A 19618-nucleotide genomic window follows, 5' to 3' on the forward strand; every position below is an offset into this window, starting at 1 on the left:
AGGTGCCTGGGCAAGTATCAAGTGCAGTGTATTCTCATGGAACAACAACCTTTTTTAAGTTACTCCTGACATGAGCTTGTTCACGGATACACATTGTTTATGTTATTTTTGCTGATCAATTGAGGGCGAAATGGCCATTCAGCCGTATTTTCTCAGGACTGGCCCAGAAGACAGTTGGGCTAGGTCCAGTCTACCCTTGAAGGCCCAATTTCTGTGGCACCTGGGCCGAGTTAGTCCACTTCAGCCCTTTACAAAGTAGACTAGAGCTGGTTGTTGCACAGTGGCTGTACAATGATGGATCATCTTGGTAAGCTTTCAAAAGAGATGAACTATGCCAGGCATTTTTTTGGAATGGGATTTTTCATACTTAACTTAGTGAATACTAAAGTTCAAAAAATTGAATTGTAGAGAAAAAAAATTGACTAGGACAGAAAAGATTTCATACGATCTAATCTGATTCTTATCTTTTATATTTTGGAGATTATTGTCTGGGAAAGTTTTTTTTTTTTTACTTTATTGGGTGAGGCCAGATTCTTGATTTTTGGTAAAACTTTAATTATGAGGAGGAATTTTCTGTCTTTGTAGATCAGGAAGCTAAATCTTCTCACGCCAAAATATGATATTTTTGTCTTTTATCCCAATGTACAAATTCTTAAAAAAAAAAAAAAAATCTAATCTAATCCAAATTTGATCTTATTCTAATCTTAGCATTCTAATCTTAACAATAATTTCGTTCAGTTATAAAATATTTTTCTTTCTAGATTCCAAAATAATAAAAGAAGAAAAAATACCTAAAAAAAAAAAAGAAATTCTCAGCTATTTACGTGGTGGTAGATTTTTCGCCTCTTCATATTGGTTTTGATTTTTGTTTGAGAAGAAGAACCTGCCACAACGTGGTGGTAGTTGAAACCACAAGATTCAGCCTCCATCACAACCCACAACCTTTAATCGTATATATTTTCTGAGGCTTCCAAAAGATTTTGTCCACCTGAGCTCTCTCTTGCTGGTTCTTACAGATCGCAAATCCCACTGAGGTTGATTTGAGCAATCTTTCTGCTGCGGGAAAGCGTAATTAATCTCTTATAGTTGATTAAGGGAGAGGCCAAGCAGAAGGCGGCTATGGCAGCAAAACAGCTTCTGTATCTTCCTTCTTTCCCACCTTCTTCTTGTTCTTCTCCCTCCATTTTCAAATCCTCAAAATGTCTGGTTCCACTCAAGGTTTCAGCAGAATCCACACAAAAAGAAATAAGATTTTGTGCTGTTTCTTGTGCTTCTATCATGGCAAGTTTGGGGTCCAAAAAGGGTGGGGCTGCTATCTTGGAGCGGCCTACTTTTGATCAGTCCCAATTTGACCCATCTACTCAAGTTGAAGAAGGTAATACTGTCCTCCCCCCCTCAGCTCCTATCTTTTTCTCTCAATAAATAGAGTTTGATATCTGACTCTCAGACAGCGGAAGGGCATTAAGAGATAAATCCCAGTGAAATTATGAGTTTGGGTGTTTTAGGTTTTGTTCCTCCTCGTTAAATTTGCGTGTTTCTAATCTGATCTTCTGTGGGTGTTACAAGTTTTAGACTAATCAACTTCACTTCTTGAGGCACCAATCAAGCTCTTGCCTCCTTGTTTTCATTACATAATAAGGACCATTTCCTCAGTAAAGCATCAGTTATATATGCATGAAACAATTTATTCCACCTTTTTGGGCTTTCTTGGCACATTATTATAGACTTCCAGTTCCTGGTATACATGTTCCCACGCGTGATAAGTGGTCAGAAATATCAAGTCCAATCTTAAAGCTGGGATTTTTGGTTCAAGTTCACCACTATAGGGGATAATATACTCTATTGGAGTTGCAATTAGAAAATTAGTAGAGTACGGGTGAAGAGGTATGCTTCCTTCACTGTTTGGCTTCAAATTCATTTCAAGATCTTGTTGAAGTCCTAATAAAAGCTGTGATCCTTGAATATAATTTCCAAAACTTGTCTGATCATATCAATGAAATTAAGCACAACTACGTTTGACAGTGGAAGAACTGTATTATTTTATTTCCTTCCTACTTTCAGAGAACAAAAGGTTAGAAAGTAATTTCCATGAAGTGGATAAATGCGCGAAGGAGAAATGAGTATAAATGAGCACGCTAGGGAACACTGTGGAAACTTGGGTCCATAATTTTGTTTGATAACAAGAAGCATTATGCTCATAAACATGGATACGACAGATAAGGACTAGCAGGCATAATATTTTTGTAGTTTAGGATAGGTGAAGGCAGGGGCATAGTAACGAGCAAATATAAAAGAGGTGTCCCTCATATATAAGGTTCCCCGCTTTGCAAGGGCTTGTTTTGGTGGGATTGTTTTTGTATGCAACCTTCCCTTTGTTTTTCTGCGAAGAGGCTCTTTTCACGTCTTGAAAATTGCATCAAGACTCTAGAATTAAACAATACTAGGATATGTATGTGCGCAGGACATCCGGGCACCAACTAATTCAATGAGTATTGGTGTTCGATATGTGTGGAACATGGATATAAATTATTCTTAGATTGCTTTTGACTCTTAGTCTGGGTAGTCAGTTACTAAATCTGGATTTTTGAGTTGTGTACTTACGTTTTATCATCTGGTTTGTTCAATTTTAGAGTGAAGATGCTATTTCTTTTTGAATTGCAGGAGGAGATATAGGACGGCTAAGAGACAGGAGAGGTGCTGGCAGTGGAGATAGCTACAGAGTGTTGCTGATTGATGATATGCGCCACTCTGAGAAACTAGGTAACTTCCTGAACCGATAAAGGCACTCCAGCATGAATGAGCAGCAGTTCATTAAAATATCTATTGTGGCAATATGAAAGTATTACTCAATGAAACTCACTAGTTATAGAAGAGGCCAAAAGATGCACACAGGCACTTCTGACGGCATGTGTGTGTGTGGTTCTTTCCTAGTTTCTCACTAGTTAGAGAATGACTTTCAATGTGTAAATCAGGACCCCTGACAACAAGCAGTTTCGGTCCTGTTATGTTTATGTTGCCCGACGCGGGCAACATGAACAAAATCGTGTCTTGCAATTGTACCAAATTCAATCAATATCTATTGAACTAGGCTATGTGATATTACGGAAAAACTGGAAGGACTTTTTCTGGTGGTGAGAATACATTAAGGTAGCGTTTGTTAACCAATATATTAATCGGAAAAAGTGAGATATGAAAAATATCCTGGATAAAAGTGATTTCCATTGTGTTAAATTTATTTGAAAAAAAGTCATGTGACTTCTTATCTTAAATTTTTCAGATAAATTTATCTTTCCCCTTCTCCCTTTGGATAAATTATCTTGATAAAAACTTATCTTAATTATTTTAACAAATGCTACCTAAAATGGATGGATATAGTTTTCTTCATTTCTCTATCTTGTACTTGTGTTCACAAACTAACTGGTGCATATTGATGTGCAGTGGTGAAGGTATTGCCACAAGTCGTCCCATCAGTGACGCCTGACAATGCACGAAAGCTATTTCACCAGTCGAGAGAAAATGGTGTTGCAGTTGTTATAGTTACTGTTAAGGTATAATTTCATCATGGAATTGTTTCATGTATGCCTAAACTTCTTATCGTCTTTGGCTAGTCGAAAAATGGATTTAGATGTAAACAAGATCAAGCTTAAAACATAGGTAGATTGCAATGGCCCTTGGCATCTTGAGGTAAAATCGCATCTAAGAACCTACCTATCAGATCAAACTTATCATTCTTTTCTTTTCACCGTTAGGAAGTCTTTTAACACCAATAAGTTTCGGAACCTTGACTCTAGAAATCTATGAAGAAACCAAACTTGTGAATTGTGACTTCATAATCCATCAAGACATTGCTTTATGGCATTTGTTAATGTGCTCTCTATTTTGGTTCCCTAAATTGATATTATGAATCAGGGTTCAAATTGATAATTTTCCTCATTTGCACTGCTGTGGAACAGTGGGAATGACATTAGCTTTTGAACTATACTGGTAGTTAAGGGTTAGTTTTGTCCTAACAGATTCCTTAAATTTGTGAAATAATTTTGCCTGAAATGCTTGTTGAACACCATCTATTTTCTTGCATGTTGAGTGTATTTGTTCTTAAATAGGCTGTAGGCTAGTCCAAGATGGCAAAAAAATATAATTATCTCTTTTGTTTTGAGATGTAACTGAATTTGCTATTAAAGAAGGGACAATCAAATGATCATTCAAATAAAGAAATTTTTAGAGAGGATTTTAGTTATTAAATTGGTGCAAAGATCCATTCTTGCGGTGCTTTATTATTTGGTGTAGTTACAGATAGAACAACTCACTAAGTACGAAATGAAAAAAATGTATGATCTCATCTATGAATTGATACCATCTACCAGCTACCACATCCCTGTTTTAGGCAACAAAACCTTCACCTTGTTGTGTTATTGTTATTGACCATGCATGGCCTTTGAACACAAATTTAGAGCCTCTCTAATATTTGGGTTTCCTATAATTTAATATTCAAACTAGTTGAAAATTTATTCTCTTTGAAAGACGCCAGATGTGGAGACCAATAATGGGGGAAAATGTGGTTCGATAAATCGTCGCATCTGTTTTCAGAATCAAGTCTAGGTCCGGCAGAAAGCAGAAAACTCTTGCACAGATCGGAAGCTTAATACCTCTCGTCTACAAGAAAATGGGGCTGTATTTGTTCATGGATTTTGACATTTTTACATCTAATATAGTGTCTTTGTTCATAGACATAGAATCCACATTAAGATGAAATATTTACTTGTGATGCTTCTAAAACTGGACAAATTTGAGCTTTGGTGACATGAAATTTCTTCTCTCCCTTGACAGGAACACGCCGAGTTCTATGCACAAATGATGATCCGCGGGGGACTTCGATCATTGATCGAGCCTGATTCAAGTACTGTGTGAAGCAGGCAGCAGAGGATATTGGTGGGCACGCAAGAGTTGAACTTTAAGATACAGTAGTAGTCTACAGTTTTGAAAATGAGCCTTTTTCAATGGATGAGAGTATAATGCCCTGCTTTTTGCGGTTGGCTTTGTCCGTTACATGGTTGGTCGAGCACATCTAATCAAATGAGCCTTTTTAAATGCAGGACCATTGGCATCTTTGTTTAGGTTAAACAATGAGTAATTTGTTCTTACTTAGTGAAGTAGAACCGGGATGTTAATACATTCAAAGGTACTGTTAACAAATCAAAATGTTTGAAAAGATAAGAAAACCCCTCTTGTAGATAGAATTTTTGTTTGGAAAAAAGCTAGTGTAGTTTTATTTTTTTCAATGACTTAAAGACTTCACTTTTGATTGAATTAATATCACCGCCCCCCTCAAGTGGCCTCTACTTCATTATGAGTAGATGAAAGATGAGATCCAGACAAAGTCCTCTCTCTCTCTCTCTCATTTTAATTGATTTATAATTATTAATTTTCTTATCACCCCAAATTATAAGGTGGCCAAATATAAATTAACCGGTGTTAAATAAAGTTACGTTTTATTAACTTGTTAAGATGTGTTATGTAAGATAGCAATTTGTGTTCGACTAGCAAGTCTTGCCCAGGTCAAAGTGAAATTACTCATCAAAATTTATTTAGAGTTTAGGTTAAAAAAAACATAAAATACAAAGATTAGTCAAATTTGTACACACAACATATGCATCATTACGTAATAGTCACTTACATTTCAACTCACGAGTTATTAAATTTGAAAAAGATTGAAATATTCTAAACATTATTTTGATTCTAAATTTTAAGTTTTCAAATCTAACTTTTTAAGAACATTTTAATCCTAATTTAGATGTCATTTTTTATAATATTATTTTAATTTTGGTTTAAGATGACATTGGAGGGGGTCTGATATTAATTGGACAAATAATTTTAGAAAGTAATTCTCTACTTGTTTTCATTTTTAAATTTTTTTAACAAAAATAAACATAATCAAAGGAATGTCTAGATTTTCCATTTTTTTTTTTTTTACTTTTCCCTCCTCAAAAAGTAACAATAAGCAAATATCAGAGTTCCCAAAATCCCAAACCTCCAAAGTTCTAATTTTACCGAAAATACAATAGAGTGAGAACAATTGATAACACATCAATCCTTTTCTTTCCCTTTCTATATATATAGATGGTAAAGTTCCAAGCATTTAGGGTCAAAATGACAATTCATCATGAAACTAGAGTTAGAAATCTCTTCAACTAACGAGATTAAAACTTGTGATTGTTGTTATCAGGGGGGCGGGGGTACCAATGAACAAATGACATAAATGTAAAACCAACGCTACTATCAATGGTACAGAGAACAGCTTTGAAGCCCCTCACATAAATATTCATGATGAGAAAATGAAACACATTTAGTGGTTCACAGAAAGAAAGAGAAAAAGAAGAAGAGAAGGGGAACAGAAATACCAGACTTTGTTCAAGCTGGGGATCAAGTTGAGGCCTCAACTTTGATGGGCACACACAGCCAACCGAAAACAGTAGCCAAATTAGATTCAAATAGACTTACAGACTTAGTCCTGGACTCCTTGCCCCTTTTACTTGCAGTCGGCAAGCAATATGAAGAGCTCCTCGTCGGTTATTGCTCCCATCTCCATAGCCCTTTCAAGTGGGATTAGTCCCCCGCCATCTTTAATTAATGTACGTGCACCTCTGAGTAACAGCCACGCTCGAAAAATGAGTATCATGCACGGGGAAAAAATAAGTTAAATGGTACAATGCTAGCTTTATTACAAGATATACACGATAACCTTAATGGATAAGTCCATGAAAATTGAGATCAAACACCCGAGTTCAGACAAGAACACTTTTAAGATAAGATATGGTCAGAGCCAATATGAAAAAGGACCATATGAAGCACTAGATATCTGAAGAGGCAAACCACCACAAGCTGGTTAAGAGTATTAAACAGACAGACACCAAAATAAATTAAATTAATAATAATAAAAAAAGAAGTAAGGTTTAGGCAACCCCATCATCATGATTTCCAGGTAAATAAATAAACAAGAAGAATATAACAACTGGGCAGACTTAGAATTGCAGAATTCCAGCACTTTGAGCCCTCAGGAGGACCAATATTCTGAAAGTACAGTGCAGGGCAAAATGCAAGAGGGGTTAGAAGAAAGGACGCAAAGAATATGGTTAGGACTTCCCAGGTACCACAACAAGATTAATTGAAAAAGAGCTAAGGATCAAACATTCATGAGATCCCTTCAACTGTGAATTGCCAAAATCAGAGGAAAGAAGAATAAAGGGAAATGCAACAGGCAAGAGCAGCAAACAGCATCTGAAGCAGCAGAGAAACTTAAGAAAGGTGAGACAAACAGAGAGAAAACAGACTTACATTTATTATTCAGCTTACAAGATCCCAACCATGATTCAGACAAAGGCATTCATAGGTTATAATCTACAGTCAAACAAAATGTTCCAATTGCATGCCATGGCATGTTAGGTATTGTCATGTGATCATTATTAAGTAGAAGGCAAATTCCTACACATCCTAAGCTAGAAGTAGGACAATTTAAAACCTTTATGGTCTTGACTTGCTAAAGTTTCAAGGGATTAGAAACTGGCTCACTAATAAGTATCGGCTTGGACATGCAGGAAGGAACATTTCAAAAGAAAATGAAAAGAACACAACATGGTAGTGACACTTTATACATAAGTATACAAGTCATATTCAAACATGAAAGTAGAAACTTGTTTTCTGTATGTAGCCTTCTCCTTATTTTTTAAGAAATAAGCTATTTCCATAATGCAAACCTGTGACACTCTAGTCATAAAAGAGCAATTTTGTTGTTAATACTGAAGATCGTCCTCAAAAACTTTCAAATTTTGTTAATAAAAAAAAAAAACTAGTCTTTGCTTTCTACATACCATAGAACAACACTAAGCCCTATGCTTGCATTCTACATGTTACAAGAGAAAAATGTGACAAATTCTTAAAGTCTACTTTAGAAAGCTCCATTTACAAGAAAGTGCGAGGATTCAAAATTATTGAAGTAGAAAAGTGTAGAGGACGAAATCCAATATTGATATATCTATAGATATATCCAGTCTTGATTTTATAATTATTTTCCAACTTACTTTTTTAACGTTTAACATGATTCTAAATTGTTCAAGGGATGCAGGCATGTGTCTGCTTTATAAACAAACATGTCCTAAGTGTCCAAAGAAGGGTCCAACTGCAGAAAAATTAAAATACTAGGAATAAGTTGGAACTAGCATCCAACCAGTACACAGTGTCAGTGTCCAATAAAGTGTCTGAAACATGGCAGCTTCCTAGAAGTGTTTGTACTTCTTAGATGAAAATTAGATGGATTGATATTTTCCCGCATCATAAGCTATGAAAAAAAAAAAAAACCTACGAATCATCGATACAGATGCAGATACAAAAATGGAGACAGACGATGCAGGATACGGCCATTTGAAAAAATATAAGGTCCTTCTGTTACCGTGATAAAATATAGTCAATTCTGGCATTTATCAATTGGTCTTCGTTGGTGAAAAGATATTACCTCCTAAGGAGAAACTTGGCCAATTGGTAGTTTCTTTTAGCAATGCAATGGTGCAGAGGAGTTCTTCCGTGGTAGTCAGGCCTGTTCATATTGGCCCCAAATTGCAGCAACAGTTCAACCATCACCGGATTGCCCAAGTGACATGCTAGATGCAGTAGGGAACATCCTTGAAGACAACTTTCTGGCTTGCTGGAATCATTAATTTTCTTGCAGGCCAATGGATCATGTTGCTTATTTTCCACATGGTGAGAGCCATTCAGAGAGTCATCATCATCATCATGACGTAAACTGGCATCAGTCAGTTCATCATAAGTGATGTTGGTTATATTCTCGTCTGATGACACAATGAGGCGATACACTTCCCGCACATTGTTTGTCTTAACTGCTTCCCAGATGCTAGCGGCTTGAGAAGGAATTCCACATCCAGTTGCTGCTTTATTGATTAGCAACTTATTTACATACTGGAATTGAGCATGAGCTTTAAAGTTAAGACCTCATTTCCAATATTAAAGCCTATTTTAACTACAATAAAAGATTCTAAACATCAAAGAGGATAAATAGATTTAGCATACTTCACCAAGTAACTAGGACAAGCTAATTGGTCAAAAATATATAAAAATGAATAAAAGAGAAAAGTCTATACATGACAGTTCCAACACATATCTGTATGTGTGTAAATATTTGATAAGCGAGAAGTTCTACATGTACGCACAGATAAGAAAGTTATAAGAAATATATATGTAGAAGAGCTGATAATGGGAATTTGCATACCAACAATTAGATGACCTACAACAAGAGATGACCATGGGAAAGACGTTATGCAAAATCTCCTACATTATCTTGTAATGTTCAGGGAAGGTTTCAATGTCTTGGCACAACTTTGTTCCCCCACCTGCCAATGTGTAGGCAGGTGGGACAGCTGGCAACCAAAAAACGAGAGAGAGTATATAATGTTCCTGAATTATCAACCAAATACCATGGCCAACATTTTTTCCTTGCTACCACTTATATCCTGAATATAGCATCAATGTCATAAAAAAAATATGCTTGAGTATAGAAAACTGTTTCAGTTAAAGTAAGAATTAACAGTTGGAACTTCTTATAATTTCATCAGGAAAGAGTTGAAGGATATTATTGCAACAGCTATTAGGAGAAATTTACAAAGAAGAATGCCTAAGCTAGAGGTCTCACAATTGCACTAGCAACAAAATAGTAACAAATCTAAAGATTCTATTGGGTCAATAAGACTGGCCCCAAGTTTTTATAGGGTTATGAAACATCTGAAGAAAAAGATAAAGCATGAATAGACGGATTAAGGAAAGCTACGCAATGTTGTGAACTTGGTTCTTCGAGGTCTAGGGGACAGAAAATTAGGGTTTCAACAGGTTTTATTGGAGAAAGGCAGCCTAATATTTGTTTTAGAAAGATAAGATTGGTGAAAGGGAAACCCCTTCAGAAACATAACAAAATAACAAATACTTAAAACAAATGAAAATAAAACAATACAAAATGAGAACCAAACAAACTAATGAAAAGAACAAAACCAGAAATTTAGAAATAAGTACTAGAGAAAAAGGCAAAAGAAACTGGGGGCAGAAAGAAGTCTATGGTTACAGGGAAGATACCATAACAGGTTTTGAGATTTATGAGAAAATCTTAATTGCTATTTCTCTAATAACAGAAGTATAGCTTGAGAGAATGCAAATAGCCAAAATGACATAAGGACAAACAAGAACAACAACTAAAAAAAGAGCAGTAAATCAAGTATAAATTAGCTGCAAGTATCCAACTAAAAACAAGAAGATGAAGGGGGTGGATATGCAATATTCTAGTAGCACAAAGGCTACTTTAAGTATGACAGATATTTAGCAGACACAAAATGTTTTCTGGGAGAGAGGAAAACAGAGTCACACAACTGCAGTCACCACACAGAGTTCATATTCATCGAAAAGAGCAATTATTGCTTGCAAAGATCTTGAGTAAAAGTAATTAGTGAAACACATTTTCCTTGCCAAAGTAATATCAACATGTTAATACAAACATTATCCAAAAGAAATACCTTAGCTTGAATGTATTTCTCCTTTTGGTGAAAAGCTTCTTTCGGATTCGGTTTTGTAACTGGTAATAAAGCATTTGATTCATTTGTTCTGCATAACATTTTTTATTCCACAGAGTCAGAGAATAGAATTTGTTACCACCAAAATAAATGAGAGAAGTTGAAACTGGAAACGGCTGTCAAAATCAAGCCAAGCTAGAAGCTAAACTGAAAGTGAACTTGAGAATCAGATTTATCCATTCAAACTAACCACTTGCATTCTCGATCACACTAAAAATTCATAGCATTTAAGAAATGTTGTTGTGAAATAGGAACCACATTAGGATGATATTTTGCAACTTTTTCTTCCAGAACCATATCATTAGTTTAAACTATATAATGAACAAAACAAGCCACTCAGTCTTGATTGTATATCACAAATATATTGTCTCCATCTGCAAGCTTCGGGAGCTTGGTAAATGAAAAGCAAGAACGGGAAAATATATATATATACATAGAAAAAGAGATGAAGAAGAATATTCAAGAAATCTGTGTGGCATTGTTGATATTAAACAAAGTAATATTCTTTAGGAAAAAAAGGAAACCACCAGTCACCCCATGCTGAAGCAACCATATTACACAACCCCAACTATGTCAAGGTAAAATAGCAAGTCACAACACACTCCACTGGTCAACACACCAGCTACTTGTAAAAATTACTCCCATAAAAATAAATCTCACTAAATAGATACAGCTAAATCTAGTCAATAGTGCTCCTTAAAAATAGCATGTTTTTCCCAGAAAAGATATCCATAATCTTCTCGAAGTCAAAAGCGTGAAGGTAGGGCTTAACTTGAGCTAATTGACCAGATAGGCAACTCCTAGCTCAATTCATTATTGATAACCATCCCACAAGAATCTGGTACTTCCCAGCATCAGAAAACACTTTTAACTCTTTTCACCTAATAGATAATCTCATGAGAGATCTTTGTCTAGCTGGTTTCATTGCTATCTTTACTGGGCAGAGTGGCCAAATGGGTATGGCACCACCATCCCAAGATGGGGGGACTTTTACTATTCACTCTTTTATGATACCATTTGCAATGATGGGAGCTCCAGCTTTTCTTGGAAAACAGTTTGGAAACCAAGAGCTCATCCCAGAGTTGCCTTCTCTAAATAGTCAGTTGCCCTTGGCGCCTTCTTACTACCAATAAAATGAGGAATCATAGGCAAGTAGTCCTGGATCATTGTTATATGTGCAGGAGTAGTAAAAAAAATCTGTGGAACATCTTCTTCAATATTCATTTGCTAGATGTCTGCGCTTTTGTTTACTCAGTTCTGGTTGTCAGTAGTTTAATGCTTGCTTTTATCAGGGTCCTTTTTGTGTTAGTGGAGGTGAATCTGCTTGCCTGGTTATAAGAATTCAGGTTTGTTGGCATTCCCTTTATGTGTATAGTTGTACACTTGGCTAGAGCTGTCAATAGATCACCTAACCCAATAATCCAACCCAAACCCGACACGAAATTAATGGGCTTGGGTCGACCCTTAACAGGTTTGGGTTGTTATTTGGTCGACCTAGTAAGAGCTTATTAGGTTTGGGTTGATAACGGGTCAACACAAAAAACTCAAAATCGACTTGATAACAAGGCAGGTTTAAATGGGTCGACCCAGAACCAAAATTGACCCGTTATGGCCCATTAAAATATCTGTTAATTTCCAAAATACCCTCAACAACTTTTCCAATTTCCATTATTTCATTTTCTGCTCAGATTCCATATGTTTTTGTTATTAATATTTTGATTATTTTTCAAATTGTATCATGGATGATAGATGTACTGTTCTTAGTTTATGTCTCGACTATTTTGGATTTGTAAAAACTACAAGCAATTAGGCTTTTGAAAGGGTAGACAAAGACGCCTACCTCTTCGGCTTTCCCTTTATTTACAACTCTAGAATTTACAGTTTAGAAATCTAAAAAAGGAAAAAATATACATAGAAACATTCTCCTAATTACAGCTAATATACAATATCTGTCATTTAAATTTATTGCTATCTTCCTATTTATCTTTCCTAATTTATGCCATAGAATCTGCCATTTACAGTCTTGCACCACCAAGTCAACCTTTCTATAATAGCCACATACACACAGTTGTACCAGTTGTTTACTCGAGAATCCAACACTCTCCCTCAAGATGATGTATGAATATCCTTCATACGCATCTTGGATATTATGGTTAGGAAGTCCTCGCTATGTAAAGTCTTAGTGAAGATATCTACCAGTTAATGCCTTGACTGGACAAATGGAATGCACAATAGGCCACCAGTTATTTTCTCCCTTATGAAATGCCTATCAATTTCAATGTGTTTAGTCATGTCATATTGAACTGTATTATTAGCAATGCTAATTGTAACTTTACTATCACTGTACAGTAGAAGTAGTCTCTTTTTAGGAAATCTTAGTTCTTCCATAACTTTATTCACCCACAATATCTCACATACACCTAAGGCCATTGACCTATACTCAGTTTCAGCACTTGATCTAGGCACAACAAATTGTTTTTTACTTCTCCATGTAACTAGGTGATAAGTGTCTTTTATACACTTATTTTGGTCTATAAACTTAGCATTTAAGTATTCAATAAACATGATTACTACTCATTTTGGGCTTAATTTTGTCAATATAGGTACACATTGCATGTTAAAGCGGATATGGAGCAAAAAGAGTGATTTTGGTGTATGATGGGAGTTGAAATAAAGCTTGGAGGCATGGTCGGGTATCGATTCAAAATAAAGCAAAAGAGTGTCGAGAGCAAAAAGTGGAAGATGATGAAGAAAGAAGCTAAAGAAGAAGGCTAGCGGGCTTATAGCGGAATGCATACCGCTGTAGGACCGCTGTAAGATTTAGTTTCTAGAGCTCATGGTCTTATAGCGAAATGCATACCGCTGTAAGACCGCTTTAGGAATTAATTTCTGGAGCTCACGGGTCTGCAATAACAAGCATACCGCGGTAGGGTTCAAAGCTTTGTGAAAATGCCGTTTTAAGCCCGTTTCAATCCAAATAAAAGAGAGATAGACTCCTTCAAGGTGCATGACTTTGATAACCTAAAGAGGACTATATAAAGACTTATTTTTGGGAGATTGAAGAGTTTTTTGGAGGAGGAGAAGACGGCAAGTCGAGGAAGAAGGAGATTTTCTTGAAGATCTTCGGTTTTGGTTTTATTTTTCTGTTCTTTCTTCTCTCCAACATCATGAACTTTGTTTTTATTATTCTTTCGTTGGTTGAAACTATGTTAGGCTAAGTACTTTGTGGCTAGGGTGATTGATGAAACTTAGTTCAATGATGGTTTAATTAAAAGTATTTGGGTTTTATTATATTCTTGTCTTTCGAGTTGATCATTTGTTATGCACTAATTCCGTTTTGATGTTTGGCCGCCATTAGAACGTGTTTGTGATTTATATTGCTTTCGAGAGATTCAATATAGATTAGCACTTTATAATAAACGACATAAGATTCGATAATAGGTAGAGATACCGTTATGCCTTGTGAAATCTTATTTTGATTATCATTGTAGAAAAATGCATGTTTGTATATTTGCAGATTAATTAGAGATAATTAATCTCATATGTAAGCATAGATTCGATTGACCATCGAGAGAGGCTTTTGATTAACATAGGGTCATCGATTTTCAGCTCAAAACTAAAATTATAAAACCCGATCACTGAAAGATTAAACCAATTATAGAACTACAGTGGATTCATGAACCCTAGTGCATTAGATTTCTACATTTAAAACTTAAAGAATTATTTTGTGTTTTCCATTTGTTGAGTTAGTTTTAATTAATATAAAACTTCACTTGAGTATTCTTTTATTTGTGTGTGGCTTATTAAAGTTAATAGTGGTTAAAGTAGGGATCAAAAGCTAATCCTCGTGGGAACGATACTTTATTCATCATTATATTACTTGTTACGATTCCGTTCACTTGTGGGAAAGAATAAGCGAACACTAGGTTGCCCCAGCAAAGGTGCAGTAGCCTAAGATTGATCTTCTATCATCTAGAGATCGAGCCCAATCTGCATCAATGTACCCTTCTACGTTCAAATGATTTTGGTTAGAGAACAGTAAACCTTCCCTGAGAGTTGTTTTGAGATACCTTAAAATTCAATTGACAACTTCCATATGAATTGACCAAGAATTCTGCATAAATTGGCTTAAAACCCCCATTGCATAGACAATATTTGACCTTGTATGAGACAAGTATATTAGTTTGTCAACTAATCTTTGATACCTGCCTCTATCAATCCTTTCACCTTCATCAGCTTTGAGCATGTGATTAACTTCAATAGGTGAATCAGCTGGCTTACATCCTAGCATGCCCGTCTCAGCTAATAAGTCTAGAACATTATTCCTTTGGGAAATGAATATGCCTTTGTCTAACTTGGCTACTTCAATCCCGCTACTTCAATCCCCAAGAAATATCTCAGCTATCCAAGGTCCTTGATCTCAAACTCTTCCCCCAAGTATTTCTTCAACTGTTGTATTCCTTAGTGGTCATTTCTTGTCACCACGATGTTATCAACATACACAATAAGAACAATTATCTTGTGTTCTTTTCTCTTAAAGAACATAGTGTGATCAACATTACTTTGTTGATATCCCAACCTGATTACAGCCTTACTAAACCTGTCAAACCAAGCTTTAGGAGACTATTTTAGACCATATAGAGCCTTTTTCAACTTGTAGAGTTTCCCTTATTTCTTTGAATTGTTAAAACCTAGTGGGATATCCATATACACTTCTTCTCTTTCAGCTGTTGATGTAAATCCGAGTCTAGAATAGCTGCACAAGATAGAAAAATCCGCAGTGTGTTTAGTTTTGCCACTAGTGCAAAGGTCTCTTCATAGTCCACTCCATAGGTTTGAGTAAACCCTTTAGCCACCAACTTTGCCTTGTATCTTTCAACTAATTCATTTGCCTTGTATTTAACTATGAATACCCACTTACAGCCTACTGTTTTCTTATCATTTGGCAGTTCAATGAGTTGCCATGTCTCATTTCCTCCACCATAGCTACCTTCCAAAGAGGCTTACTGATATTTGCTTCCAATCTGTGGGTACTATTACTGACTCTAAAGAGGACAGGAAATTTCTGTAGAAAGCAGACAATGAATCATGGGTAACAGATTTGGAGATTGGATGATATGTACAGCTCCTACCTCTTTTCTGATAGCTATAGGAAGGTACAAATCAGAGAGTTTGAATGTAGTATCAAATTCAGACTAGAAATAGGAAGTTGTTCAGTGCCAGTGAAGTGCTTACCAATATCAGTGAGGTTCTTGGAATCCTCTTGGCTTGGTAGATTTTGCTGATTGGCTTGTTTCCTCCGAGAATAAGTCAAGATCTCTCCTTTATCAAGTCTGTGCAGTCCAATATTCTCAGGTTCTTCTTAATACCTTGAATTATTAACATCATTAGAATTATCCAAATCAACAGTCTCTTCACCTATTTTCAACACGTTCTTATCTTTCTCCTCCCCTTGAGTTACAGCATCTGTAGTAGCAATCTAGTCCATAACACCAGTGTTAGTCCACTGTATTGGCACCTCTTCTTGTACACCGTTACTTAGATTCTCCCCCTAAAGAGGTGATTGGTTGGGCTGAAAATAACTGGTGTCTTCTCTAAATGTAACATGCATACTCACATAGAATTTCTAGATAGGTGGATGGTAGCACTTGTATCCTTTTTGCGTAGCAGAGTAACCAATGAAGATACATTTGAGAGCACGAGGATCTAGTTTACTTATTGCAAGAGAGAGATCCCAGACATAACATGTGCAGCCAAAAACCTCAAGAGGAATAGTATAGGAAGAGACTCCCATTAGAAGCTCCAAAGGTGTCTTGAAATTTAGGGTCACAAGTGGCATTCTATTGATTAAATAAGCAGTAGTGAGGACTACATCATCCCAGTAAACCCTAGGAACATGCATAGTAAAGAGTAGTGACCTGGTCACCTCCAAGAGATGCATGTTCTTCCTTTCAGTTCCTTTCAGCTACTCCATTCTGGGCAATGGTATCGACACAACTGGTTTGATGTATGATCCCTTGGCCACGTAGATATTTTTGAAAGGCAGTATCCTTATATTATTTGAATTTTTTCACCAAATCGGGTAGTCACCATCTAGTGAAAAGTCCAAAAACCACTACAAGGTCACTTTTATGTGTCATGAGATAGACCCAAGTAGTTCCAACTAAAACAGTATATAAAAGTTATAACCCACCGGTATCCAGTAAGAGTTTTAACCTTACAAGGTCCCCAAACATCTGAGTGTATAATCATGAAAGGCTTAGGACTCTTTCTATTAATAGTAGGGTAAGTACTCCTTGTTGTTTGGCAAACTCACAAGATTCACAAAATACATCTAGATTACTGCACTGTTTAGTCAAACTAGGAATAATCCTTCCTATCACTGAAAAAGAGGGATGACCTAATCTCTGATGCCACTGCATTAACTCCTCCTCGGCTGAGGTTGGTTGGTTAACTCTTAAGGTTTGGTCTTCTGGCTAAGAGAATGACTTATTGCCCAGCAGGTACAAGCCATCAACTAATCTACCAAAGCCAAACATTTTCCTTGAAAAACACAATGGGTAGGGAAAAAGATAATTTTACAATTTAGATCCTTTGTGATAGAACTTTCGGATAAATAGTTGTTTTCAAAATTAGGAACATGAAGAACAGATGATAGTTTAAGGTTTCTATCGCAGGTAATAGCCCCTTTTCCAGAAATAGGCGAAAGGTACCATCTGCAATTCTAACCTTATCTCTGCCGAAACATGGAGTATAGGTTAGGTAGGATTTAGATAATCCAATTATATGGGCTGAAGCTCCAGAGTCTATGATCCAGGTTGGTTTTTCTATAGAGTTTGAGGAATAGAAAGCAATAACAGCACCTTGACCAAGAGCAGTACCAGCTGTACCTGCTTGAGCATAATGTGATGTAGCATTGGAGGAGAATGGGGTATTTGATTCCCTCTTCATCTTAGTCATCAGCTGCTGTAGGAAAACTAGTTCTTCCCTTGAAAGACTAATTTTTCCTATTTCTGCATGTGGATTTTCTTCTGCCTGAGCAGTTTCTGATAGATGGGCTTGAGGACATCCCTCCTACCTTTTTCCCTTCCCCCTGGTATGTCTTGTCATGTGTATGTCTGGATTTCCAACAGTAATCACACCTCAGTAGATCCTTATTGATATTCCCTTGGCTGGTAGAAAATTGGTCAGTTGAGGGTTTTAACATCATAGCATATTTGCTTGTTGTAGCAGGCTGGAGCACAACTCTCCTGCCCTCATCTTGGTGAACATAAGAGCAAGCCTGTCTTAAAGTGGGAAAAGGCTCTCTACCTAAGATTTGAACCTTGACTTGATCAAATTCTACATTCAACCCAGCTAGAAAATCAAATACTCTTTCTTTATCTATCATTTTTTGAACTTTAGAGGCATCCTTAGCGCATTCAGCCTGAAAATCTTGATAATAATCTAACTCTTGCCATAAACTATTTAATTTAGTATAGTACTAAGAAATTGACCACTCACCTTATTTAGTTTCATGTAACTTTTTTCGGATCTCATATATTTGTGCATCATTTCCGATTTGAGAGTAGGTTTGGGATGCAACATTCCAGACCTTCCATGTTGTATCAAGTAGTAGATACCCCCTTAGCAATGTTTGGTTGCATTGAGTTAATTAGCCAAGACATCACCAAGGAGTTCTCTAGCTCCCATTGTCGAGTATGTATGTCTCTTGTGTCAGGCCTTCAACCCTTCATACCAGTGATGTAGTCCTCCAATCCTCAGGCTTTGATGAAAAGTTTGCAAGAGCATGACCAAGCTAGGTAATTACTCCCATCTAGTTTTACCGGGCTGATCCACAAGGATGGATTTTCAAAGGGTACTATAGTCTTAGGCCCTTCACTAGGCACTGCAATCCCTATAACACTGGATGACCTAACCTCCTCTTGGGACATTCTCGCTCAAAAAATGATCTTTTCTGTACCTAACTTAATTGTTGTCACGAACCTAGGGTTCATGATAGGTTAGAAGAGGAATTGGGGAATGAAATCAGAATTGTAGGAGGGGAAAAATTAGTAGAAAAAGGGAGAGATATTGAGAGAGACAGGGGAAGAAGCAAGAGGAACGTGAGGAGATTGGAGAGAGAGACTTAGAGAGAAAATAGAGATTCAATATCAATTTCAGCATGCCCTCTTCTCTTACAATGGGCATTTTTATAGGCCTTAGCTAACTCCTTAACTAATTTCTAACAGCACCCATGTGCTCCTAACAAACACCCAAATATCTCCTAACAAACTAATATAACTAATTACATTACTGCCCTTCTAATTACCCTTGGGACATGACAATTTTCTCCCCTTGAAATGTTTCTTGTCCCCAAAAAACTTATTACCACCTAGCCGTTGCTTCTTTATCCAATGCCCCCCTTCTCTATCTGATTTTTCTTTCTTTCTTTTCTTGTCCTTCTAGGCCTTTTCTTCTTCCTCGTTCTTAAGTATCCAAGATCAATCCCCGTCGTAATTCGGCCTAGAACTTCAATAGGAGCAATTTGATAGAGTTCAAGTATAATACCAGCAGCAGTTGTTCCTACACCTCCATGGTGCACCACAGCTGCACATTGAAAGATATCAACAACATCCTCGAAATGCAGCAATGGAAGATTGCAGCTTTGCCTTGGACACTCATACCAAGGCAGTTTGTGAGCATTAGCCTTAGGAGCTGCTGCAACTTCAATTTCAGCCAACAAATCATCCCTCCATGCAGTAGACAGCAACTTGGATTTGCTAGTGGCAGTAAAAAACAACACAGCAACGGAAGTTTTGTTTCCTTCAGCAAAATCTTCGACTTTTTCAGCTATCTCCCTTAGCCTTCCTGCAAAAACCAGCACTGGGGGCTATCTGATGCCTATTTTAACCCCAGCCAAGGATGATTCAACCTTCTTTGGATCCAAAGACAAAGGAGCAATATACTTAGGGCCTTCTTTAATTGCATGTGGTCCATCACAATCTTGACCCGGC

General features: G+C 36.6%; 2 protein-coding genes across 4 annotated transcripts in view; one reads left to right on the plus strand and one right to left on the minus strand.

The window, feature by feature from the left end:
• Nucleotides 1–928: 928 nt before the first annotated feature.
• On the plus strand, nucleotides 929–5092 carry LOC127810148 (ATP-dependent Clp protease adapter protein CLPS2, chloroplastic-like). The gene is made up of 4 exons (XM_052349432.1): nucleotides 929–1375; nucleotides 2662–2760; nucleotides 3439–3548; nucleotides 4828–5092. Exons 1-4 carry the CDS (start codon nucleotides 1120–1122, stop codon nucleotides 4906–4908), a joined length of 546 nt encoding a protein of 181 aa, XP_052205392.1. The 5' UTR covers nucleotides 929–1119; the 3' UTR covers nucleotides 4909–5092.
• Nucleotides 5093–6073: 981 nt separating this feature from the next.
• Nucleotides 6074–19618, minus strand: part of LOC127810146 (ADP-ribosylation factor GTPase-activating protein AGD2-like) — a 60894-nt gene continuing 47349 nt past the window's right edge. For all 3 annotated transcript variants that reach the window (XM_052349427.1, XM_052349428.1, XM_052349429.1), the window contains 3 exons: nucleotides 10566–10653; nucleotides 8507–8967; nucleotides 6074–6641 (listed from right to left, as the gene is read on the minus strand). In XM_052349427.1, the coding sequence (XP_052205387.1) occupies nucleotides 6527–6641; nucleotides 8507–8967; nucleotides 10566–10653 (664 nt within the window). In that variant the 3' untranslated portion in view covers nucleotides 6074–6526. The remainder of the gene's footprint in view (nucleotides 6642–8506; nucleotides 8968–10565; nucleotides 10654–19618) is intronic.

The sequence above is a fragment of the Diospyros lotus genome, chromosome 9, assembly GCF_014633365.1.
Source record: "Diospyros lotus cultivar Yz01 chromosome 9, ASM1463336v1, whole genome shotgun sequence".
Lineage (NCBI taxonomy): Eukaryota > Viridiplantae > Streptophyta > Magnoliopsida > Ericales > Ebenaceae > Diospyros > Diospyros lotus.

Excerpts from the sequence above, each read along its gene's own strand:
- LOC127810148 (XM_052349432.1), top strand. The coding sequence starts at position 1,120 with ATGGCAGCAAAACAGCTTCTGTATCTTCCTTCTTTCCCACCTTCTTCT. Across the intron at positions 1,376-2,661 it reads ATCTACTCAAGTTGAAGAAG|GAGGAGATATAGGACGGCTA; the intron begins GTAATACTGTCC and ends TTTGAATTGCAG. Across the intron at positions 2,761-3,438 it reads GCGCCACTCTGAGAAACTAG|TGGTGAAGGTATTGCCACAA; the intron begins GTAACTTCCTGA and ends ATTGATGTGCAG.